The 24,241-nt window shown below is 56.5% G+C and overlaps 1 protein-coding gene across 1 annotated transcript; it reads left to right on the forward strand.

The window, feature by feature from the left end:
* Positions 1 to 1,879: 1,879 nt before the first annotated feature.
* Positions 1,880 to 24,135, forward strand: NAPA (NSF attachment protein alpha). Its single transcript, XM_043995245.1, has 11 exons — positions 1,880 to 2,186; positions 9,625 to 9,704; positions 11,470 to 11,586; positions 19,467 to 19,513; positions 20,641 to 20,718; positions 20,827 to 20,882; positions 20,968 to 21,052; positions 21,984 to 22,088; positions 22,624 to 22,692; positions 23,324 to 23,374; positions 23,492 to 24,135. The coding sequence occupies exons 1-11, from the start codon at positions 1,945 to 1,947 to the stop codon at positions 23,591 to 23,593; spliced, it is 1,032 nt and encodes a 343-aa protein (XP_043851180.1). The 5' UTR covers positions 1,880 to 1,944; the 3' UTR covers positions 23,594 to 24,135.
* The last annotated feature ends 106 nt before the right edge of the window (positions 24,136 to 24,241 follow it).

A 24,241-nucleotide genomic window follows, 5' to 3' on the forward strand; every position in this document is an offset into this window, starting at 1 on the left:
GGCCTGCACCGGGGTAGGGGCACTGTCGGGAGAGAAGGGGTTATAGACACCAGCTTGGCTATGGGGGATGAGTGGGGAGTCCAGGATGATTCCTCAGTTGGGAGCCTGAGGGACTAGGAGGGGGGTGCCCTTGACAGTACTTGGGGGGGAAGACCACGAATTCACTTTTGGACATATTGAGTGGACATCCAGTTAGAGATGTCTGAAAGGCACCTGGAGATTCGAGATTGGAGGTGAGCAGAGAGGTGGACTGGAGTTAGCTTGGTTGTTCGCTTGTGTCTGACTATCAAGCCCGTGGGAAAGATGGTTTGCCATTTCCTTCTCCATCTTATTTTACAGAGGAGGGAACAGGGTTGTCACTTAACCAGGGTCACACAGCCAGAAAGTATCTGAGGTCAGATTTGAACCGGGCTGGTCCTGACTCCAGGCCCAGCATTCTATCCACTGAGCCACCCAGCTGCCCAAGTTATCAGCATAGAGATGGAAATTTAAATGCAGGGAGCTGATGAGAACACTGAAGTGGTATAGAGAGAGAAGAGGACCAAACCCTGGGGGTCACTTAGAGTCAGGGGGCTTATCTGGAGGAGGATCCAGTACAGGAGACTGAGAAGGAATGGGGGGTGGCAGAGAAGAGGGGGAGGGGTCTTGAGAACCTAGAGAAGAGAGTATCAGTATGAAGGAGAATGACGGTCAGAGATGTCAAGAGGAATGAGGATGGAGAAAAGGCAACGAAGAGATCCTGAGTACCTCCGGAGAGTCAGGGCCAGTGGAGCGATGGGGTCGGAAGCTGGATTGTAAGGGCCCAGGAGGAGGGTGAGAGGAGAGAGTGGGGGGCCTCTGTTGTGGACGCCTTCTCAGGGAGTTTGGCCACAAAGGACAGAAGAGATAGAGGGCAGTGAGCGGCCATGGGAAGATCGAGGAGCGGAACCTCGAGAGCTCGCAGGGGAGCCCCGAGTTCCCCACCGGACGGCGCCCCTCTCTCACGTGAGGAAGGTTCTCCGCTGCCCCTGGGTCTGTCTCGGGAGCCCAGGGTCCGGCCCGGGGTGGGGGGCTGCCAAGAAAGCAATCGCTCCCAACCTCGGTGCAAACGGACGGGGAAGAGCCCACGCCAACACGCACCCTGGGAGAGAAGTTGGCCATGGGGAGGGGCGGGGGCGGGGCAGGGGAGGAAGGGTCTTTGGATGCCCTTTTGGCGGCGTTCTGGGGGGGGGGGGGCTCCACAGAGCGAGGCTCCCTGGGCCACCTGGCCCTGCCTCTCAGGGGCCTGAGCGGAGGGCGGGACCACGGCCCAGCTCGGACACCCCCGCTCCCCCGGTTTTGCGCTGGCGTCCTTTGCCCCCAGTACCCCCCAAGCTGAGCCCCGCTCTCGGCCCGGTCCAGATGGGGTCACGTGGTAAAGGCAAGTCCACCCTGGCTGGTCTCTTCCAGAAAACAGCTGTCAGCCCTCCGCATGCGCCCTGCGGCCCGCCCGGACCTAGTCCATTCTTTAGTCCCCGGTTTGGTCAACAGGGGGCGAAGAGTTCGGAAAAACGGGCCAAGCCGACTGAACGTGAGCCTTTGCGTGGCATTCCAGCGGCCGCGCACGCGCACGCGCATTCCATTGAATCTTCGGCCCATCTCCACAAGCCGTATCAAAGGCACCTCCCATTCTGCTCACGGGAAGGTCCTTCCCACCCCTTTTCTTCTGGTAACCACAACATCCGGGGCAAAGGGGCGGGAGGGAGGCGGGGTATCGGGATGGGAGGGGTAAAATTTTGGAAGCTGTCACCTGATGCAAGGTGTCTTGAGTCATGTGTTGCAAGAACGGCAGGAGGCGGGTCGGGAGGGATGATGGCTGACGGCGATTGGTGAATATGGGTCACGCGGCGACACGGGGCTGAAGGCAAGGAAGGGTGTGTGCAGTGGGGGCGGGGCCCACGGTCTCGAGAGGCCGGTGATTGGCCGATGCAGGTCACGTGTCCTCTCGTCCACCTCCGTCCTCTGTCGTCGTCCGTCGTCCGAGCCCTCCTCTGTTGTGGCTTCCCGGCTCTTCCCTCCTCTGTTCTTCCGAGGCCGGGCTGCCCCGGAGACTCGAGTCGTCTCCCCGCCATGGACAACTCCGGCAAGGAGGCGGAGGCACAGGCGCTGTTGGCCGAGGCAGAGCGCAAGGTCAAGAACTCGCAGTCCTTCTTCTCCGGCCTCTTCGGGTGAGAGCGGCCGGGCGGGGTGCCGGGGAGGGGCGGGGGCGCGACGGGGGGGAGGCCGCCTAGAGGAGGGGCGGGGGCGAGAACGGAGGGGGGAGTCAGTCGGAGAAGGGACGGGGAGATGAGGGGGGCCCGGGCGCGAGGGTCAGCTCCTTGCTGGGCCTCACTACGGGCCACTCACTGGCTAAGAGCTGCCCCGGGGGAGAAGGGACGTCCTCGCAGGGCCGAGGGCGCACGACGAAGCCGGCCGAGCGCTGTGCTGTTGGGGAAAGGGCCAGATGTTCCCTGTGCCAGTTAGCCAGGCCATGTCACTTCTGTGGGCCTCAGTTTCCTCACTTGTAAAGCGAGGATTGTATGGGGTACTCTCCGAGGTTCCTTCTAGCAGCAAATGTTTGATACCTTGCCGGGGGGGGGGGTAAGGAGGGGAATCAATGTTGGACTAAAGAAGGCAGGGAGGGGGGGTTGGGGTACCAGGTGGACTGGCAAAGAGTACGAGGAGAAGTAAAAACCAAGGAAGTGTAGGGATGGGGGGAGTAAGGAGAGAGGGGAGGGGGTGTGGGGCATGTAGGAAAGAGGAGGGGAAGTAGTAGCACAATTATTTATTTGTAAGTGTCTTTTATTTCTTTCCAGTTCTCCTGCCTCCCTTAGGGGTTTCTTGAAGGCAAGAAATGTGTCCTTTTTTTCTTTTTTTTTGCAATTCAAGGAACTTCCAGCACAAATGTTCTTAATAAACTTTTGTTGACTTGATTTGGAAGAAGGAATAGGCTAGCTTCTTAAACTGTGGGTTGTCATCCCATATGGAGCCATGTAACTGAATGTGGGGGTCACTAAAAATTTTGTAGCAGTAAAAGGTTACATATACTTTATACTTCAGGCTAAGTAAAACTTTCTTCAGTGAAAAGGGGTCTCCAGCAGAACAAGTTTAAGAAGCCTGGTCTAGAGAGGGGGGCCGAGGGCAATGGCTTGATGAGGGGCACCAAGAAGGGAGACTGAGAAGACTGAGGAAGAGGGGATAGGAAGTATGGAAGTTGTTTTGGGAAGGCCTGTGGTATTGGAAGACCCTGGAATGGGGGCACTAGATCCAGAAGAAAAAGTGGGGAGGGGTTGTTGGGAAGAGAATATTCAGGTACTTGGGCTTTGGAGAATTTGAGAGAGGAGCTGGGAAGTGAGTGTTGACAGTTTGGTGTCCGGACCTGCCCATTCCCTGCACATGGATAGGGTTTGTTTTCCTTCTAATTCCCAAGAGAAGAAGTTCAAGTTTAACTTTGGGGGAGGAACACCTTGGGACAGTGCCTGGGAGGATTTCTTGTGTTGGGCCCTTGTAGCCTGAGATATGGTGTGAGATCTCAGTTCAGTGCCTGTCCTGTGGTCAGCCCGGCTTGTGCCAGGCTGTACTGGGGTGAGGGAGACACCAGTAGATTGTGAGGACTTCAGATCATAGCCAGGACTACCCAGACAAGGGGCAGTGTCTGATTCAGTCCAGCAATTCTGGATTTCTGGGACTTCTCTGAGAGGCTTGGGCCTCCACTCAGTCACAGTTTTGGACTAGATGACCCATAAGCGAAGCTCTCTTATTTTGTGACTCAGTACTGGAGGAATTAGGAGAAGCAAGATGAATGTCGATTTACAAGGCATCCCGTTCCATTTTTGGACGGTTGTGAGTGTTAGATATGCCGGATGTCGGCCAAGAAACAGGGAATCAATCAGAGTTCTTTGTAATCGATGTGACTCTTAGGTTCGTCACAGAATCTGACTTGGAAGGGCCATGGAGGCTTACCCCTACTTGAAAAGGACGCCCTCCACAGTATCATGCACATATGGTTCTCCCTGCACGGGAAAGTCCTGCTTTTTTGAAGCTGTGCTTTCTATTTTGGAACAATCCAAGTTGTGGGTGAGGTTTTCACTATATTGAGCCTCTCCTCAATTTCTGCTTATTGTTCCTTGTTCTGACTTCTGAGGCCAACCCAAACAAATCAGAGACTTCTTTCTGATTCATTCTGGAGGCCTTGGCATTCTTTCTGGGAGGCCTGGGTTGGAAGGCAGGCCCCCACTAGCTCTCTTGGGCCCTTTGGGACTGAGGGAGTGGGGAGATGGCCTGAGGGAACTTGGCCTCCTGCGACAATTACAATGATGAGAGACATGGTTTCTGGGTAATTTAGTCATTTTCTTAATAATAGCAGCAGGTTATTGGTCATTGGTCGTTTTTCATGGTGGCACAGAACTTATGTAACCTTGAAGCAGTAGGTGGTCAATGGGGCCAAGGATTGACCCTCTCCAGCCTTGGGCTATCAACTCGAAGAATGTCCTCCTCTTCAGGGGGGAGCTCCCAAGTGACCTCCCCCCTGGATGGGAGGGGAAGCCTTTGGCTATCTAGATTAAAGTCTCTGTCTCCACCCAGGATTCCTTGTGAGCCTGGATTGGGCCTGATCCAGGTGGAGGCATTCAATAGAATCTTCTTTTCCAGGAGAACTAGACCTTGGAGAGGGGAGTCAGGACTTTGAAAGAAGAGGGGAGCACTGAACCTCCCCAGGATATTGATTATAGATCACCATTTCTCACCCTGTGGCCCTCGCCTGGGGAATGTTCCAGCTGACCACGGGCCCAGCCCCACGGTGTGTTTGTGCAGATTCAGAAGCTCTGGAAATCAGGCTGCGCGCTTTCCCTTTTCTCTTTTCTGGACTTCAGATGTAGCAAATGGCGACGTGACACAAATAGACCTTCAAGAGCCATTTCTTGGTCCCCTTTCCTGCAGCAGCAGGAAGTTGTTTGGTGGGGAAGGGCTAGGCCTTCTCTTCCCTGGAGGGCATCTCTCCAGAGGGCCTGACTGGGGCCCTGTGCACCCCCACAGACACCCCTATGTGGTGCCTTTGCTGTCAGGGCTTCCTCTTCTCCAGCTCTTCTTCACCGACCTCTGTTTCCAGTTGGCCACAGAAAATTAAAATGGATGTGAAGACTAGAGAGCCAAGAGCTTCATTGGGTACATTTGGCACAGCAGTGGTTGGAAACGGACCCTATTTGATGTGCTTTGGGGAAGCCAGTTAAGGAAAGGAGCTCCATTTTGGTTGTGTCGGCCTGTGTTGGATTTTCTTTCAAACAGACCCAGCATTGCCTCCTTCCCAGCTGAGCAGTGGAGAAAGATGGCCCTTCCTTTAGCTTCCTAACTTCCTTTGGTGTCAAAACCTGAAGACATAGGACCCAGAGTTTCTTCCTTGTACATAGAATGAATTCTCCTGCTGTATTTTCCCAGAAGATGACTTGCATCTTCTCTGGTGATTCATTCAGTTTCTATTAGATACCTAAATTCATCATCTAAAAGGTGGAATTTCTTGCTTGGCCCAGGATGGCCAGTTTACGCGTATAGCAGGGAATATTTCTGAGATGATGCAGGGTTTCTGGTTTTTCCAGTGGTCCAGCTGATCCCCAGCTTGTAGGAAGTAGGTGGAGCTGCATTGTCCTGGGCCTTCACTTGTCCCGATGTGAGGAGGTCAGCCTTGGAGGCCTGTCCTCTGGGCCTCTCCAGCTCCACAGGGCCCTGTGATTGGCTGAGTCGAGGAGATTGGACACAGAGCGGTGTTTGCCAGCATCCTTCCGTTACAGAAACAGGTGACTGAGAAATCCCAGGAAGGTCTTGGAGAAGAGGACGAGGCTTTCCTCTCCCCTTCTGCTGTGGGGCGGTCTGATCACTTGTTGGATGCTTTAGCTCTCAGAACAGCCCGGCGGAAACTTTTTCGCTCCCTAGTCGACGGTCCTGAGGGGAGGGTCATCACTTTCAGTGGTGGTTGGAGCTGGCCTGGCTGCCCTATCAGAGCCTCCTCTAGCTTTGCTCCTGTGGGTGGGTCCAGCCCTGGCTCCTGGAGAATCAGGGAGAGGGCTCCGTGGCCCTCAGCTCCACGCTGTGGCTGAGTCATCTATGAGAGGGCTGCTTGGGTTGTCAGTGCCGCTCTCAGGGGCCCCAGGCTCGGTCCTCTCTTACCCATAGCCAGCCTTTGGTTCTCCTTTAGTCCTTGTCTCCCATTTGATTCTCACAGTGGCTTCATCTTCTCTCTGTGGTCTGATCACGTGTGGCCAAGGAGTGGGGGCATTAGCGTTTTTGTAGCGCCTGCTGTGTCCTGGGCACTGTGCGGTGTGCCTTCCACAGAAGATCTTGTCTGCTCCTCACAGCGGAGCTGGGAGCTCGGTGCTATTAACGTCCTCATTTCATAGCCAGTCATTCGATAGCGTTTATGACGTGCCCACTGTGTGCCAGGCACCATGCCAAGTGCAATAAGAGGCAAAAGACAGTGCCTGCCCTCAAGAAGCTCTCAGTCTGATGCGGGAAAGGGAGGCCTGGAGCCCAGTGCAGTTCACAGCCTCCCCAGTTATGGATGTCGATTCCTTCTGCCGCGGCCTCAGCTGGCGCTCATCCCTGCGAAGCGTCTGTTGCTTCTCTGGCAGGCTTAACTCTTCCATCTGGCAGGCACCAGCAGCTGGTGCCTGTGCCAGGGAGACCTGAGAAGATCCCTTCCCGTTGGCCATAGAGACACAGAGCGTATAATTATAGACACCCCAGCGCTCGGCTGGCCCGGCCCGTTTGCTCTATTCTGGTCTGTGAGCAGCCCTGGGGCTGAGGCGCATGAGCGTGAGACAAGGGGGGGCCTCAGTGGCTGGCTTTCTGCTCCTCTCCCCTTTTCGTCACTGTTTCCAAAGGCAGTCAGGTGCCTGTGGAGGTGTCGCAAGTGGAGGTAGGACATGGAGCCCTCTGACCACAGCTGTTTGGGTTTCTGTTTCCTATCTGTGAGAGGAGAATCCACCGTAGCTGGCCTGGCCCAGTCTGATGGGACAGGTCCCCACCTTCATTGGCTGAAGTAGTTTATTGAGAGAGAGACAAGTGCTTTGAATGGGCCCACCTTTGGATGTAGGATGTTGTGGGGAGACAGCTGTCACACATAAGAATTCCTCCTGCTCACTGCCACCTACCAGACCCTGGGAAGTAGTGGGAGCTTTGGTGTCACAAGGCCTGGGTCCACCTCGTGGCCCTGCCACTGTGTGGTGGGACCTTGGGCAGAGGGATGCCTTTATCTCTACAGGCAGCATCTGTTTCTGCCTTCTGTCTCAAGAAAGGCCCCATAGGCCCTTCCAGCTTTCTAAAGAGCTCTGTGTCAACGAGGTGCCTAGTTATGAGCGAGAGCAGGAGAAAGGAGAAGCCCCCGGCCCATGCTGGGGGTGCTCTGTATGAGACCCCTTCTTCTCCTGGGTCTCAGTTAGCCACTGAGTGGGCTGATCGAGAGCCAGAAGGGACTGGGGAAATCATCTAACAGGGAGGAGGCTGAGAAGAGGAGGAGGCCTGGCTAGGCCTGGGCCCATGGAGTTGGGGTATTTTATGTTGTACCCCAAGCTGCACTATGGATGGGCTGAGGTGAGGGAGCAGCGGGTGGCAGAGACCCGAGTCCTTGCTCCTTTAGAATCATGATATTCTAGACTCGTAGAAGGTCCTCAGTTGTGATCCAGTTCAAAGCCTTGAGCACCACAGGAAGAGGTGATTCTCTCTGCCCTGACCCCTTTGCATCTGAGCATGCTCACAGCCTTCTGGGGGCCCACAGGACTTGTGACTCATGGGCTTACAAGCAGGGACCTAGGAGCAAACTGGGGCTTGTAATAGCCCGAAAGTGATGGATTGGGCAGAACGGAGACCTCGGGGGTCGCTGGCACTGGGAGGAGCTACAGGCCCTTTAGTTGGGCTCCCCGTTGGACAACCGAGGCCCAGTTCACACTAAGGGGGGAGTTGTCCACCTCCTCTGACTCTGGATCCAGCCCTCTGTCCCACCTGCTCTTTTCTCAGTCTGACTCTGTCCTTGGCATATTCAGGGTACTCAGAGGCCCCGGGTGAAGGCGGGCACGAGTTTTGGAAGAACTGGCCGGCTGTGGCCCCTCCCCCCAATCTATTTTCAAATCTGAGAGTTAGTGGATTCTCTTAAAATGTAATAGGAGCGGGGCAGCTAGGTGTCGCAGTGGATAAAGCACTGGCCTTGGATTTGGGAGGACCTGAGTTCAAATCCAGCCTCAGACACTTGACACTAGCTGTGTGACCCTGGGCAAGTCACTTAACCCTCATTGCCCTGCAAAAAAAAAAAAAAAGTAATAGAAGCCTGTGGGAGTTGCTTTTGAATGCAGATGTGTCTTGTTTAGCCATGAAAGAAAGATTATATGAACATCTGAGAATATCCAGGTTCTTTTATTGGAAAAGCCAGAATGGGCGGGCACAGGGCCTGTGACTGAGGGAAGTGTGGTGAATAATAAGGTCCGCGTAGGGCCTGGACTTTGGGGGTGCGAGTTTTGTATTCCCCATTTTACACATGAGGAAACTGATGCCAGGAAGGGCCGGGGCCCAGGTCTGGAGCCACTGCCAGGATGCCTGGAGCGTTCTTCATGCTCTGCCACACAGACCTTCCCACAAAGGAAGAAGTAACCCCGTGAGAGGGAGCAGGGGCTGGGCGGGGCTGAGTCCCTGGGGGAGGCTTTGCGGGGGTCTCTTCTGAATCCCTCTCATCCCTCTGGGCAGCTGGGCTGGTGCTTCCAGGAAGCTTTGGGTTTGGTGTTTAACCTGCAGCCGTTTTCTCCACTCTCCTCGAGGTGATTGAAGGATGTAACTCCTCAGCTCAGCCGTCTGGTTCCCTTTCCACAGAGGGAGGGCCTGGAGCAGCTGCATTCCCCCCTCCCCCCAACCTGTGCTCTTGTGTCCTGGCCCTGAAGCCGTGTGGGCTGGCCTCCTTTCAGGGCCCGGCAAGAACCGTGTTCTAGAAGGAAAGCAGGTGCTGCCCCGGCAGCTCCGCTTGGAGAACACATTTCATTAGGCGTTCGGCAAACATTTCCTGAGCACTAGCTGCATCCTGGGCACTGTGTCTGGCATTCTGGGGGGTGATTTCTGGCCTCCTCGGCTCATTGCAGAAATGAGACCTGAGTACCTACTGCGTGCAAGGCTTTATGCTGAATGCATGGGTTCTAGACTGACCGATGCTCACCTGAGCCATGTGATGTGGGGCGTGAGCTCACCTGTGGTGCTAGATAATGCCCTGTGCTGGGTGGGAGGGGCTGAGAAGAAGCCAAGAAAGAGGTCAGAGGGCAAGCAGAGGGCAGGCTTTCCCAGCTCAGATCACCCAGCACCTACTGATGGTCAGTTCTGTGTCAGACACTCCCTTGCCCCCTTCATCTTTGGGGCAGTGCCTCCAGCATTTGGTGACTAGGCCCGTGGTATGTCCAGTGTGGCATGACTCCGCCCATCGGAATCTAGGGCCCTTCCCAGGCTCAAGGAGGGACGCCCCATTAAGGAGAGGAGCGAAGGCCTCCTGCATCTGGGGCAAGGGGTGGGGTGGGGGGGCGCTCATGTACCTTCACAGAACGCTGCTCTCCGGCCACTTTTACTCAGAGGACTACTTAATGTTGATTGTTCTTTCTCCTCCCTCAGAGGCTCATCCAAAATTGAGGAAGCATGCGAGATCTACTCAAGAGCTGCAAATATGTTCAAGATGGCCAAGAGCTGGAGCGGTTTGTATTGTCCCGTTTGCTGCTTTGGGGCTCGGGGCTTACTGGGCTTCTCTCCCAGAATCCTCCTCCAGCCCCAGAGTTTAAGGCTGATGGAGTCTTTCGGGCCCCTTCCAGCATGGCGTAGGATCTCAGAGCTGGAGGGGACCACAGGGAGTCCTGGGAGGGGGAACAGCATTGCCCCACATCTCTTGCCAGCCAGTGTCTGAGCTGGGACAAGAAGCCCAAACTGCCCTCCTGGTGGAGAGCTGACTCAGAGTCCCCGTTTTCAAGATGGGTTCTTTGTAGCTGTTGGGTACCTACAGGGCAGGGATAGAGAGGTACCTTTAATCTGGAGACTCATCATAAGTAGGTGATTAAAACATTTCAAGCTGTTAGGAGGGAGTGGGGGCAGGAGAGGGGACTTGCAGATGTTATGGCCCTCAGAGGCCTGTGTCTGAAGCAAGGGACATCCCAGGCCTGCCATCCTCCATCCCGGGCAGCCTCTGTCTGATGTGTGGTGTCCCATTGTGGGCACCATTTGGGGAGGGACATCCGAGCGGAAGCTGGCGCTTGTTCCAGCAGGAGAGGGGCCCCAGCGTGGCCTGGAGACAGGAGGGGCTGAGATGGATGGATGGGAGGGAGGGTTAGGCCTTTTTCTCTCTACCCCCACAGGGGAGAACAAAGAGTCATGGGAGGACATGGTAGAAAGCTGCCTTGGACTCAGTTTGTAGAAAAACGCCATTGGAGCTGCCCCAGATGGAATCCCTGCCCCAGGGGCTTCCTCCAGGCAGGCTGCAGCCATCGGCTGGGGGTCCAAGATGCTTTCTGGGAAGTTAGAGCGTCTTTGTCTCAGTCTCTGGATTCTTCCAGAAGCAGAGGGATCTTGGTTCTAGAGGGTCATGGACATTCACCAGCCAGAAAGCAGAGCCACACATCGTGTGATTCTGGCTTGGGTGGGGAGAAGGAATGGAACCAGGTTTAAAGTTCTGTCGGGGGTTAGCGTCGGGCAGCCGACTCCTGTGTCCTTGGAACAGGGCAGGCATCTGAGAAAGTAGAAACTGTGGGGCCGTAGAGGGAGGGGCCCGAGAGCCAGCCCCCCCGCCCTGGCCCTCGCCATAATGAGCTGGGGGTGGGCACGATCCCTAGAAGATACGGGGAGCGAACAGGGGTCAGGCTGCAGCTGAGGAAGGGGATTCCCGTGGGGACAGTAATCCTGCCCTTTCCAGAAGGTCTCGTCCCGTCAGCCCTGGGCTCATCTCTTGGGCACTGTCGGCCCTCAGCAGCTGCGAGGTGCTCTCCTTTGGAACAGACCCTTAGATGGGGGGGGTAGGGTCAGGAGGGCATCACGGAGGGTGACTGGGACCCCCAGCAGCCTGTTAGGGCCCAGTGGCTCCTGGGCACCCTCTTGCTTGGGGCCCCTCTCTGGCTCTGGCCCTTTGGAAGTGGCAGTCGGAGATGTTGGGGATGGTGGGTGTGAAGAGTCCCGGGCTAGCATCAGATGTCACCTAGCTTGTGGCAGCCCAGCCCTGGCCAGAAGCAGGGGCCTGCCTGCCTTCCACTCAGTTCTGCTCGGTGCTGTGACCCCTCCGGGAGTCGTGAGGTGCTAGCTCCCCTCGACTAGCTTGCCCCTCCACTGTCAGTGGGAAGGCCATGATGATCCCTCCTTCCCTCTCCAGGGTCCTGGGAATGAGCAGGAGCTAGTGGGAGCTGTGGGAGGGAGAGAGGGAGAGGTTTCAGTGCCCTGGGATGCCCTCGTGTGACAGCGGTGTCCCGCGCTTTGTTCCAGCTGCCGGAAACGCGTTCTGCCAGGCGGCCCAACTTCACCTCCAGCTGCAGAGCAAGCACGATGCCGCCACCAGTTTTGTGGACGCGGGGAATGCCTTCAAGAAAGCAGACCCCCAAGGTGAGGGGCCCGAGGGACTCAGGAGGGACCCAGGGCGGGGCTAGTCTGAGCAGGGGGCCTGCTTGCCGGGGCACTGGGGGCACCCCGCCCCCAAGTGGTCACCGTGCATCTGGACCTGCCCCAAGCCCTTCTTCCAGAACTCTCTTTACCCTCTCCTGCATTTGGCCACACCCCTCCCTGGGTCTGGGGAGCATGGGTGAGTGGCCGTTGGTGCTGGAGGCTGGCTCTGAACCTCGGGAGAGGATCCTTGCTGTGGCCAGAGGGGGGGCCAGGCAGGGAAGATGAGAGGGGGTGGAGGCAGAGCGAGGACCTGGAGGGTAAAAGGTCGCGTCTCTGCTGTGGCCACCTCCGGTCCGCCTCTCTTTGTAGACTCATGTTATAGATCAGGAAACTGAGGCCCACAGAGGAGAAGGGATTTTCTCCAAGTTCCTCGGGCCGCAAGGACCGTGTGGGCGTCGAGCGCCTGGGCCTGGAGCCAGGGCGCTCTGCACGTCTCTGTTGGTCACCAGGACTCGGTGGGTCTGGCTCCCAGCAGTGCTTGTGCATCCGCCCGGCTGCTGGCAGGCCCCGTGTTTACAGAGAGCGGCCTCCTCCCGGGCTGGCAGTGCTGCTTACAATGGAGAAGGGAGTTAATTATCCAGATGATTAGAACAACACAGGCAATTCTGAGGTTCTCGTGGTGATGGTGGGGTTTTAATTTGGTTTTCGCTGTTTTTTTGAACCTGACTCATCCTTGCAAACATGCCCTTCTTGCTTGTCGTCATCATAGAAACAGGTCCTTCAGGTTGCCATGGAGCATGTCCTGAAGCCACAGGCACTGAGGGCCGGGGGCCGGGCCGGCTGGGCCTGTCTGGTGCTGTCATCTGTGTAGCAAATGCCCCCGATTCTGTAGTGCCTGACCCAGGAAGAGCCAAGTGCTTCCTGAACCAACATGAGCAGCTGTGTGGAGCAGGGCCTGACTCCCTCTGCCCTCTGGTCCAAGCCCAGGGACCAGGGGAGGATAGAAGAGCCCCTCATGACGGGCCGGGGCTACAGAGTGCTCAGAGGACACTGGGGAGGCTCAAGTGAACCCCAAAGGCTTCTCAGGGCAAAGGGGCCGTGGCACGGTCCACTTTTTTCCATGGCCTTTCCAGCACCTTAGACTCAGCCAGGTGAAGTAATGATGCATAAAGGAGTGGATGCATCTGCCTGGGAAAATCTGGCAGCCTTGGCACAGCCTGGGCACCTTCCTCCTGCTCTGGTGAACATGGGCACAGCTGCTTTGCCCACCCAATGAGAGCGGAGGGCAGCAGTGGCAAAACAAGGGAGGGACCCCCGGGCACCTCGTCTTCTCAGTCTCTGGGTGTTGGGTGAGTCGCTGGGTCAGGAGGCGTTTATTAAGCACCTCCTGCATGCCAGGCAGTGAGCTAGGGACCCAGTGTCAGGGCTCCCTTCTGGCTTGGTTGGCTTTCCTGGGAGGTTCCTAATGGGCCTCTGTAGGCTGTGATGAAAGCTTCTGCAGAAGAGTCCTGAGGCAGGAGGGAGCCTCGCCATCCCCTGGGGCTCTGAGATGCGAACAGCTTCCGGCACTCCTTCCCTACTGGCCCAGGAGATGCTTGGGGGCCGCTTCTCAGGAGGGGGCAGCAGCAGGAGCCTTTGGTGTGAGGGAGAAGCAGGAGGCTGTTTGGGGCCGCCCTTGCTGGTCACATGTGGTGGCTCAGAGTCTGGGGGCCGCTTCCTGGCTTCCCACATTGTAGCGTAGTGAAACTTGTCAGCCTTGCTCTGATGGTGGCAACTGGTAGGAGGAGGGGGGAGAGGAGAAGGAGAGGGAGGAAAAGGAGGAGGAGGCGGGGGAAGCCTGACTGCCCCCTTGGTACTTAAGGAAAGAAACATTCCAACTGGGAAAAGCAACTGGCATTTGTTGAGGAGCACCCTGCCTTGTCCTCTAGCCCACCTGGCTGGGCCTCAGCCTCTCCTCCCTACTTCCTGTTTCTCCCTAAGCCCAAGGCTTCCTGTCTTTCCACCTTGACCGCTCAGGCAGCCCCAGAGGCTGGCACAGTTGGTCTCTGGTTTCATCGAGTTCTTTTTTTTGTGGGGGGGTGTTAAGGCAATTGGGGTTAAGTGACTTGCCCAGGGTCACACAGCTAGTTAAGTGTTGAGTGTCTGAGGCTGGATTTGAACTCGGGTCCTCCTGAATCCAGGGTCAGTGCTCTATCCTCTACACCACCTAGCTGTCCCTAAACATTCATTTAAAAAAATTTTCAATTCCCACTTCTCTCCCTCCCTCTGGCACCTCCCCCCACCTTCGAGAAAGCAAGCAACATGATACCAGTTATATATGTGTAGTCATGCAAAATATATTTCCATATTGTTGTTAGTCACATCCAACTCTTTGTGACCCCATTTGGGGTTTTCTTGGCAGGGATACTGGAGTGATTTGCCATTTCCTTGTTGTTGTTTGTTTGTTTGTTTTGTGGGGCAATGAGGGTTGAGTGACTTGCTCAGGGTCATACAGCCAGTAAGTGTCAAGTGTCTGAGTTCAGATTTGAACTCAGGTCCTCCTGAATCCAGGATCGGTGCTCTATCCACTGCGCCACCTAGCTGCCCTCATTTCCTTTTACAGATGAGGAAACTGAGGCAAACAAGGTGATGTGATTTACTCAGAGTCACACAGCTAGTAAGTGTCTGAAGTCAGATCTGAACTCAGGAAGATGAGTCTTCCTGGCTCCAGGCCTGGCTTTCTATGCACTGCACCACCTAGCTGCCCCGGCTCTCTATTAGCTGTGTTTTTTTAAAAAGCAAGAAAAATAAAGAAAGTGGGAAAAAGTCACATAGTTACACATTGCCCACCTTGTACCAGACACTGTACTAGGAGATGCTAATAGAAGGTGGAAAAAAGAAATCATCTCTGCCCTCAAGGAATTATGGGCAGCCCGGTGGTGCAGTGGATAGAGCGCCAGGGCTAGCCATTTATTAGCTGTATGACCCTGGGTAAGTCAATTCACCCTGTTTGCCTCAGTTTCCACATCTGTCAAATGAACTAGAAAAAGAAATGGCATTCAGAGGCCATCAGTTTTCTCTCTGGAGGTTGACAGCATTTTTCATCATGGGTCCTTTGGAATTGTCCTGGATTATTTTATTGATCAGAGTAGCTAAATCTTTCACAGTTGGTCATTGTTAACAATATTGCACTTACTGTGTACAATGTTGTGGTTCTGCTCACTTCACTCAGCATCAGTCCATGGAAATCTTTCCATGTTTCTCTGAAATACTCTATTACATTCATACACCACAACTTGTTCAGCCATTCCCCAATGGATGGGCATCCCCTTAATTTCCAATTCTTTGCCACCACAAAGAGAGCTGCTAGAAATATTTTTGTACATGTGGATGCTTTTCCTTTTTCTTTGATCTCTTTGGGATACAGACCTAGCAGTGGTACTGCTGGGTCAAAGGCTATGCCCAGCCCTGTAGCCCTTGGCGTGGTTCCAAACTGCTGTCCACAATGGCTGGAGCGGTTCACAGCCCCCTGAAGAGTGCAGGAGTGTCCCCAAGTTCCCTCCAGCATTTGTCATCGTTCTTTTGGGTCATGTCAGCCGATCTGAGGGGCATGAGGCAATTCCTCAGAGTCTTCTTGGTAGTGATTTAGAACGTTTTTCATGTGTCTGTTGGTAGCTTCTCAGTGTTTTTTTAGGGACCCCTAATAGCTCCTTCTTATATCTTCTATCTCCGGCTCCTTCACTTCCCTCTGCCCAGGTGAGATTCCTTTCAGACTCTCCTCCCTCCCTCCTCTCTGCCCTTCCCAGTCTCCCCTGCCCATCAGGGCTGTTTCAGTCTACTCTTTGCCATTGTACTTTCACTGGGCCCTCCGGCTGTGCCCAGTCAGCTTAGTTCCACCTTGGAACCTCTGGGATGTGGATCTCTCCCTTCTCTGGAGTCCTCCCTGGGCAGGGGAGCTTCGCCTTTCAGGCTTCTTGGGCCTCGTTGGCATTCTGGTGAAACCTATGCCCCCTTCTCAGAATCATGGTGTTTGTTTTTTGTTTTTGAAGTCCAGAACTGAAAGACACAACTTCATTTAAGTTAGAGATCAGTGAAAATCGAGATGTCTTACCCCTTGGGGTCCATGGATTCCTGGGGAAGAGTCCTTGTTCTGGGGCTTCACTGCACATCGGCCCCAGATCTCCTTGTGGTCATAACCATCCTGTCATCCCATCTCTCCTTTCCACCTCCTATCCCTCCCTCTGGTATCTCTCTGAGCTATTACCCTTGCTATAACCTTGTTCCTGTACCAGTCTCCAGCCTGTAGTTGGGCTCTGCACGGTTTCTCTACAGCTTCTGACCCCTGGCCTCTTGTCCTGGCACATGCCGCTGGGCCCCATGCTGCCTGTGTGACTGTGGACTAGTATACTAGTCTGTAATCCAGTGTCACCGGAGGCCCTCCCCGCATACCCCATGATGGCTCCCAGAAGCCGTCCTCAAGCTTTGCTTCTCTTCTCGAGCCTCCGAAAGAAAGCCCTTCTCCCCTCCTCTTCCTCTTTGAAGCAGTTGGCATCATGCCCCTTTCCCTGACCTGGTCTGGTGGGCCTAGGCCATCTCCCAAGTTGTCATCCTGCACCTGACCTCCCTGTGAAGCCGTCAGTGTGTGTGTCTTCTCCTTCCTCCATCATCCACAGTCTAGCTGCCGACCCCCTCCTCTCTCAGGGACGTACTGAGGGCCTCTTGGCTGCCTCATCGGATGCTCTTCTCCCAACCTTCTCTCTGCAGCCTTTGATATTGTGTTTTCTCTCTGCTCAGATCCTCACTCCCTCTTGTCGTCTCTCTGTCATCTTGCTTGGGGACTTCCCGGTTGCCCCCCCAGGGCAGGCAAGCCAGCCCTGTGAAGCAGCTGTGCCCCCTGACGGGGAAAGAGGAAGCAGGGTATACCAGGCACCAGCTTCCCTTGGAACTTGAGCCCGAGAGCCTGGGAATGGCTGTACCTGATGTCCAGTGCCCAAAGCCTTTTATCAGTGGAAATGACATTGAGGAAGGGGCGCCACCATCTACTTTGCTGCTGCCCCTAAGAACCATGGACCTTTCCAGCTGTCTCATAACTGACCCTTCCTTGGGGCGGGCTCCACCTCTCCTTTCCCTGTGTCTCTGGCTCTTAGCACAGGCTTTGTTCGTGGGGGCACTTAATAACCAGTCGCTTCATTCGGCTCCCGTGGCGTCAGTTATTGTCTCTGTGTCGATGACTCTCGGGATTATACAGCCGGCTCCTGGCCCCCAAGCTTCACATCCGGCTGTCCTGGAGATGTCTCAGACTCAGAATTCATCCTCTCGTGCCCCTAGCCACCCCTCTCCCAGACCTCCAGCCTGCTCGTGTCCCGCCATCCTTGCAGGCTCCAGGCTCGTGACCTCCATGTCATCTGAGACCCTTGTCAGGGTCCGTCACCCCGCCTCGCTCCCCTGTGCTCCCTGCTCCAAGGCAGCCACCGAGCACGAGACCCCAGCTCTCGGCCGCCATCCACAAGGCAGCAAAGGGTTTTCCTTGAGAAGTTCCCTGCCTCTCTGTCAAATGTCAGAGGAGATCCGGACTTCTCCCATTGGCTCGTGAAGCCCTTCTGAGCCTCTTCCCAACCCGTGCTGGCCCCCACCTCTCCCTGTGCATCTGTGGAATCCTGTTCTTCCTCCCCCGATCCAGGGCCTCCACTTCTCGCCTCAAGCCTCTTGTGATCCCTGCCCCAGCCCCAGCCGGAGCCTGGCACTTCAGATTTCATGGGTGGAGGGATTGCTTCCTTTGGTTGTTCCTCTTGGTGCCAGGCACACTCTGCCTGGCCAGTAAGTGAGCACAGGTTCCTGAAGCCCACGGGCTGGGAGAGCTGCCTTGTAGGCCAGCTGGCCTTCCCCACGACCCGCCGTCTCTCACGCGCAGGCATTTCTCACGGATGTTCATGGGGCAGGAGCTGCTGTGTCTGAGGAGCTCAGCCTGCACAGGGACTGCCCTCCTCGGGCCAGGCCCGGCGTGAGGCTTGTTCACAGGCAGCCTGGTCTGGTGGAACAGGCCAGTGGAGGCCTGCTTTGCTGCTAGTCCTGTCTGTAAACAGGTTGTAATGGCAGGAAGGGCTCCGGTGGGCAGCTGGCTCAGCCAGCGCCTGCAGGAAAGGAAAGGGTCAGAGAGACCCTGCCTCCTTCCAGGGCTGCTTCCCTTGGAGTCCAGGGCCTCCCAGGCAGCTCCACAGTTGACTTGGGATTCAGGGCCTTACGGGCCCCTGGGCCCCACAAGAAGACTTTGTCCCCTTCACATGGCAAGGGATGATGGAGCCAGCTGCCGGAGCCCAGCCCGTGGAACCCCAGGGAGCGGAGACGGGTCCGAGGTGGCCTGCTTGTGTCTGTCCTGGCACCTGAGGCATGTAGCGACCACTGTCCTTCAAGGCACATGGGTTCCTGTTGTTCATGTTGGGCCTCCAGACCCCGAGGGGAAGATGAGGGCCTGGGGAACAAGGTAGGAAGCCTTCTAGCACCAAGTGCCCAAGGTCCTGACGAGGGCGACTGGCCCTAGGAGCCCAGTGACGGGGCTGGGGCCCCAGGAGAGGCGAGAGGCAGGCACCCTGGGATGTCATCCTCCAGACACTGGCACAGAGCTGTGTCCAGTGCTGCCCCCTCTCCCTCCTTCCTTGTCACAGCAGACCAGGGGCTTGTGATGGGAGCAGAGGAGGATTCCAGCCCACGACGCAGGGCCCACGCTCCCTCCTCTCCTGGGGGGGAGTCTCTGAGACCCAGGTTGGGTGATGCCCTGACACTCCCCTCTTCTCTTCTCCCTCCCCCATGACCTCCCTGCATTGTGTCTCTGTACCTTTCCCTTGTTTTCCTTCTCCAGCTCTGATTTTCCCACACCTAGATTCTATCCCTTGATTGTGTAGAATGTTTGGCATTGGATTGGATGCTTCCCGAGGGCAGGTAGTCTATTCGTGTTCCTTTGTCCCCTGCGCTGCACCATAATTCAAGGTTGGTTGGTCTGTTTGAAATCACCCAGCTGTGGCTGAGGAGTTTCCCCCCCCCCTCTGCCCAGAGGGCAAGGCTTGGTCAGCTGTCTGGAGGGGGTGGAGCCAGAGATTGGGGCCTGTCCCCCCAGCCCCAGAAAACACTCTCCACCACCTGCCTTGGGCGTGAGGTACTACTAGAGCTTATAGGGCGAGTTTGTGCCCTGAGTTCATCTTTTTTGTGCCTCATCTGTCTCATCTGAAAAGTGGGAACAGTCTCCTGTCATCTGCTTTTCCAAGGTATTGTGAGGAAAGTCCTATGTAAATGAGCTGTTGTTGTTGTTGTTGTCATGAATACTTAGGGCATCCTGGCACCCCCAGCTTCCTCCTCCACTCCTGTCTCCTTCCTGAGAGTTGGTGGTGCACAGCTATGTTAAAATAAAAATAAAAATATCTGCCTCAAGAACTCAAGTCTTTACGTGCTAGAAAATGAGAAAATACTTCCCACTCACTTGTCTTTTTCTCCTCCAGAGAACTTGTCAAAAATAAATAAAAAAGGCCCAACCAAAAATGTTAAATCCTGGGAGAGAGTAAAATAAGGGGCACCTGCTCCCTGCCCCCAGATGCCACCCTGGGCTCCCCACTGCTGGGACAGTTTGGGAAGAGGCTTGGGGAAGCCCAGGGGATGGCAGGCTCAGGGTGGGCAGGGTCTTACTGAGACAAGGTAGTAAAGCTGAGAGGTGTGGAGGGAGTGGGTCCCACTGCAAACCCTCTGGGCCTTGCTCTCTCAGTCCTCTGCTGCCCAGGTGCATTTCCTTCCTTCCAGTGCCTGACTCCTTCACTTGTTCCTTCAGCCCCCGAAGCGTCTATCAGCAGGCCATGGGGGGGGGGGCAGCTCAAAATGCCTTCCATTCTCATCTCCCACTCCCCTTTTCTCCTCAGAGGCTATTAACTGTTTGATGAGAGCAATTGAGATCTACACAGACATGGTAAGATTTGGGGTCCTCTTCCTGCTCCCCCCCATCCCCAAGCACTTTGCACTCACTAGGTGATCAGTATATCAGTGAATTTATCCAGAAAGGCTGTTGGGAGGGGGCACAGGAGCAGTCAGTCACAGAAGCCATGGCCAGGCCAGGCCAGAGAGCACAGCTGGCTGACTTGGGGCATGGCCAGGGTGGAGGAAAGAGAGGTCAAGAGAAGACCCCCACGAGCTCCCCCTTGGGTCTGGCCCTCCCAGCCCCAGGATGAAGCCTCACCAGTCTCGTGGGCAGGAGGGTCAGGCCTGGCTCTGTTCTTCCCTGTACCTGTGCTTGTGCCTCTTTAATGATGAGCCTCAGGTTTGGAGCTCAGAGGGAGGAGGTGACAACCACTTGGGGGGCATTTCACAGAATTAGACACCGTCTGGCCCGTCTTTGACCTGTGGTTTTCAGCCCCATTTTTAGAGTCAGGAACTGAGGCCCGGAGATGAGGTGCCTGGCCTCAGGGCTCCCACTGCAGAACCAGGCAGGTTTGCATCAGTGTCTAGAAGGCAGGGCTTCCCAGTCCCTGGGCTGCTGCTCCTGCCCCAGGACTCTGAGTGGGCAGGAGGGGCAGCCTGGAGGAGTGGCCCTGCAGGACACTGACCAAGCACCTGCCTCTTGTACACCGGCTCCTGGGCCAGGCGGGAGGAGAGCAAGCAGGAGCGAGTACCCCTCTGATAGCCCAGTGCCACCCACTCACGTCACCCAGGCCCCTTGTCACTGGGAGGGGAAACAATCGTCCCCCAGAATGAGGGTGGGGAAGGAGCCCGGTGCCAGAGCCGGATTCGTGTCTGGGCAGAGCCGAGGGCCAATCCAGCCGCAGACACGGCCCAGCTGTGTGAGCATCGGATGAGGTACCATCTGGGAGGTGCTTAGTACAGTGCAGGGCACATAGTAGGCCTGCCTTTGGGCACCCCTTGCTCTCTGGGCCTCTCCTTCCCCACTGGTCAGACGGATCTGTGGCAGTGAGACACAGTCAGATGATGTGCAGGCCGTGGGATTGTCAGTGTGATGAGAGCCCTAGCATTGCAGAGCCTGACCTCAGCCTGCCTGCCCCCCCCCCCCATGCTCCCCATCTCACCCCTGGTCTCCTTCAGGGCCGCTTCACGATCGCAGCCAAACACCACATCTCCATCGCTGAGATATACGAGACAGAGCTGGTGGACATTGAGAAGGTCAGCAGGGGCGGGCCCGGCTCCCCCACCCCCATGCTCCCCTGTCTTCCCTCCCCTCTTCCCCCCTCTCCCCCAAATGATCCCTCCAGCTGATGTGTCTCCCCACAGGCAATAGCTCATTATGAGCAGTCTGCAGACTATTACAAGGGGGAGGAGTCCAACAGGTGAGTCCCTCTCCTAAGCACTTATGCCCCATGGCCAGACTCACAGGCTTCCCTCCCAGCCCTCACTGTGCCCTTCTCCCCACAGCTCTGCCAACAAGTGCTTGCTGAAGGTGGCTGGCTACGCCGCTCAGCTGGAGCAATACCAGAAAGCCATCGAGATCTATGAGCAGGTGGGTGGCTCCAGCCCTGGCCCCTCTGCTATCCTCATGTGACGCCCACACGGCACTCACCGGGTCTGCTTTCCTTGAGGGGATGCAGGGGGCATGGCTGGGGAGGAGGGTGGAGGGTTGGGTCAGGTCCTGGTGGCTTAGGGAGAGTAAGGTCATGTTTCCCCAGCCCAGCTGGCTCTCAGCCCCTCCGTCAGAGGCACAGGGCACTTAGCAGTTGTCCAGTCTCCTCCCATATTCTGGGGGAGGGAGGGCCCTGGTCCAGAACAGGGGATTCAGATGTCAGGGAGGCGAAAGCCTGTCTGGGTCTGCACAAAAGGAGCCATCTCAGGAGCTCATGGGTTTTCCATTGGCTAATGTTGAGCGTCTGCAGAGGACAGAACTCGCCCCCTCTCCAGGCAGCCTGCGTTGTTTGGTTACTCCCCTTCCCGATGGGCCCATCACTTATGTGCTTGGGGGTCACCCCTTGGACTGGGCCCAGGAGAGGCCATGGGCAAGGCTCTTGTAGCAGATGAGTGGACACAGAGTTGGGCTGAGTGGTTGCTGGAGACACACCCCAAGTTTGACATTCCCCAGGACAAAGGGGAAGAAAAGATTGTCTGGTGATGGAGACTCCCTGGGGTGGGGGATATTCACCAGTGGCTGTGGCAGGATGGGCAGGCCATCTCTGAGCTGCCCCTCAGTGCCCCAATCTGCCAACCCTTCTCCTTCCCTTTGCCAGGCCCCAGTGTTTCCTATCATGTAGCAGGCACTGCGTGGGGTGGGCATCTGGGTCCCCATGGTGATCCGAGGGACGGGCTGCCTTCTGCACCCTCCTCCCTCCCACGCCTCATTGCCTAGATGCCTTTTAGCAGGAGCTCACGGGAACAGGGGCCCTTTTGGTGGTGGGCCAGGGACGTGCCCAGAGCAAGCCCCTTCCTCGTGTTGTCTGCAGGTGGGAACGAATGCAATGGACAGCCCCCTGCTGAAGTACAGTGCAAAGGATTACTTCTTCAAGGCTGCTCTGTGTCACTTCTGCATCGACATGCTGAATGCCAAGGTGAGTGGCCCTCGGGATGCCTGTGGGTGACTGGCATGCTTGGATCCTGGTCGGGGCCTGCCCACCCTCAGCGTGACATTCCACCCCTCTGCTCTCATGCCTCCATGTTGGGACCCCAGAGGGTTCTTGTCCTTGTGCATGTCTGAGGCCTTCCAAAGGCGGTGCCTTATTCTAGAGGGAGGATCCTGGCCATTTCCAGGGAGGAGAGCTGGGGTTTCAGGTGACAGGGTGGCTGGGGGCAACCCCCTTCCTCTCCCCGATCCAGCCCCTGCCCCCATCAGCCACCTCTGCTCTGAAACCCCATTTGACACGGGAAATAATCTCCCTGGAGGTAGAACTGGGCAGAGAGCCAGCAAGCACAACCCAAGCAACAGGAAGAGCCTGTGTCGCCGTGGTAACGAGGTTGGTCCCTGATCCCCTGTTCGAGGAGCAGCCAGCCACTTCTTGCATTGATTTTTTTCTCTCTTGTCTCCCTCCCTCCCCTCCCCTCCCCTCCCGCCACTGCCGCCACGCTGTCGTGCCTGTCCGTGCTCAGTTGGCTGTACAGAAATATGAGGAGATGTTTCCAGCCTTTTCTGATTCCCGAGAATGCAAGCTAGTCAAAGTGAGTGCCGGGGGCTCCCCCTCCCCATCACGTGGCCCATGCCCAGGCACCTCCATTAAGGGTTCTCGAATTCTTAGTGGTAACCCTTCTTACATGCACCTCTCCCCTGCCTGCTGAGTCAGCGATAGGCCTAGAGAGCCTTAGAGATTTGTCCGGAGGCCTGAGAGGGGAGGGCAGACTTGAACCCGGGTCTTTTTGGCTTCCAGGCCAGCTGTCTTCACTACATTACTTCCCACTACCCTTCTCACGTAGTGGTGGTAGTGATAGCTAACATTTATGCAGTGCCTGGTGTGTGATCCTCACAAGGGGGGTGCTGTTATGATCTCTGTTTTACAGAGGAGAAAACTGAGGCAGACAGGTACAGTGACTTGGACAGGGTCACACAGCTAGGAAGCTGCTGACTCTGGGCTCATACTCCATAGCAGCATTTCATCACTCATCCCCGAGTCTAGTCACCCTGGAGGGACCGTTAGAGGTGTCTGGGACCGCCTGCTCCCTGCCTGCATCCCCCCACCCCCACCCCAGCCCCCCAGGCTGGCTCAGTTTTAGCTCTTCCCCGCTGGGCCTGGAGTTGCTAGGAGGTGGGGCCCCTGGGCCCGAGCTCCATTTCTCTCCCCTCCTCTCTCCACAGAAACTCTTGGATGCCCACGAAGAACAGAATGTGGACAGCTACACGGAGTCGGTGAGTGGGTCCCCTGGTGGGAGGGCTCCTTGTCTGCCAGCTCCCATGAGGAGGCCTCTGGGGCCTCGGGCCACTGATGGCCAGTGACCACCAGTGACAGCTCTTCCCCCTCGACAGGTAAAGGAGTACGATTCCATCTCCCGGCTGGACCAGTGGCTCACCACCATGCTCCTACGCATCAAGAAGACCATCCAGGGGGATGAGGAGGACCTTCGCTAGCCCCCCCCCCCTCCAGCCCCCTCGGGCTTCTGTCCCTCCATCGTTGGGCGCCCTCTGAACTCCCCCCTTCGGGGCTAAACAGATTGGAGGAGGGAGGTGTTGGGGAGACCTGTACCCAGGGGATTCAAGCCCCACAGACTGAGGTGGGGAGGGGGTGGTTGGGCCCTTGGCTCTTGTGAGTCTCACCCCCTCCATGCCCCAGCACAGCTGCACAGGACGGAGACTTCAGCCTAACCTTCGCCTCGGCCTGCTCTCCCCCTCGGAGGGCAGGGGGGATCCTCTGCTTCCCTTTGGCCCCCCACCCCCAGGGGGGCCCCTCTGCTCAGGCTCTGACCCCCTCTCTATGCATCCTTTCCCCCAGGCCCCCCCACCTCTCAGGTTTGGCCCTTTGGCCCAGGACGCTTCTCCCTCCCCCTCCCATGGTCCCCTCCCGCTGCTGGGGCTGGGGTGGGGGCCGGGGGTCAGAAGGTTCCTGTGCATGTTTCTACAGTGGGTCCTACCGGAGGATGATTAGAGAGCAATAAATAAACACTTTTGCATGAGCAGGCTCCGCCTTTCCCCTTGGGGTGGGCTGGCCCCCTGCCGGTGTGGCCCAGCCTGGGGGGCGGGGCGTGCTTGGAGATCCTAGGCCGGCCTTCGGTGGTCTCG

This window comes from Dromiciops gliroides, chromosome 3, assembly GCF_019393635.1.
Source record: "Dromiciops gliroides isolate mDroGli1 chromosome 3, mDroGli1.pri, whole genome shotgun sequence".
NCBI lineage: Eukaryota > Metazoa > Chordata > Mammalia > Microbiotheria > Microbiotheriidae > Dromiciops > Dromiciops gliroides.

Coding starts and splice junctions, on each gene's coding strand:
- NAPA (XM_043995245.1), top strand. CDS start 1,945: ATGCAGGTCACGTGTCCTCTCGTCCACCTCCGTCCTCTGTCGTCGTCC. Junction 2,187..9,624: donor TTCTTCTCCGGCCTCTTCGG/GTGAGAGCGGCC, acceptor CTCCTCCCTCAG/AGGCTCATCCAAAATTGAGG. Junction 21,053..21,983: donor CCATCGAGATCTATGAGCAG/GTGGGTGGCTCC, acceptor TGTTGTCTGCAG/GTGGGAACGAATGCAATGGA.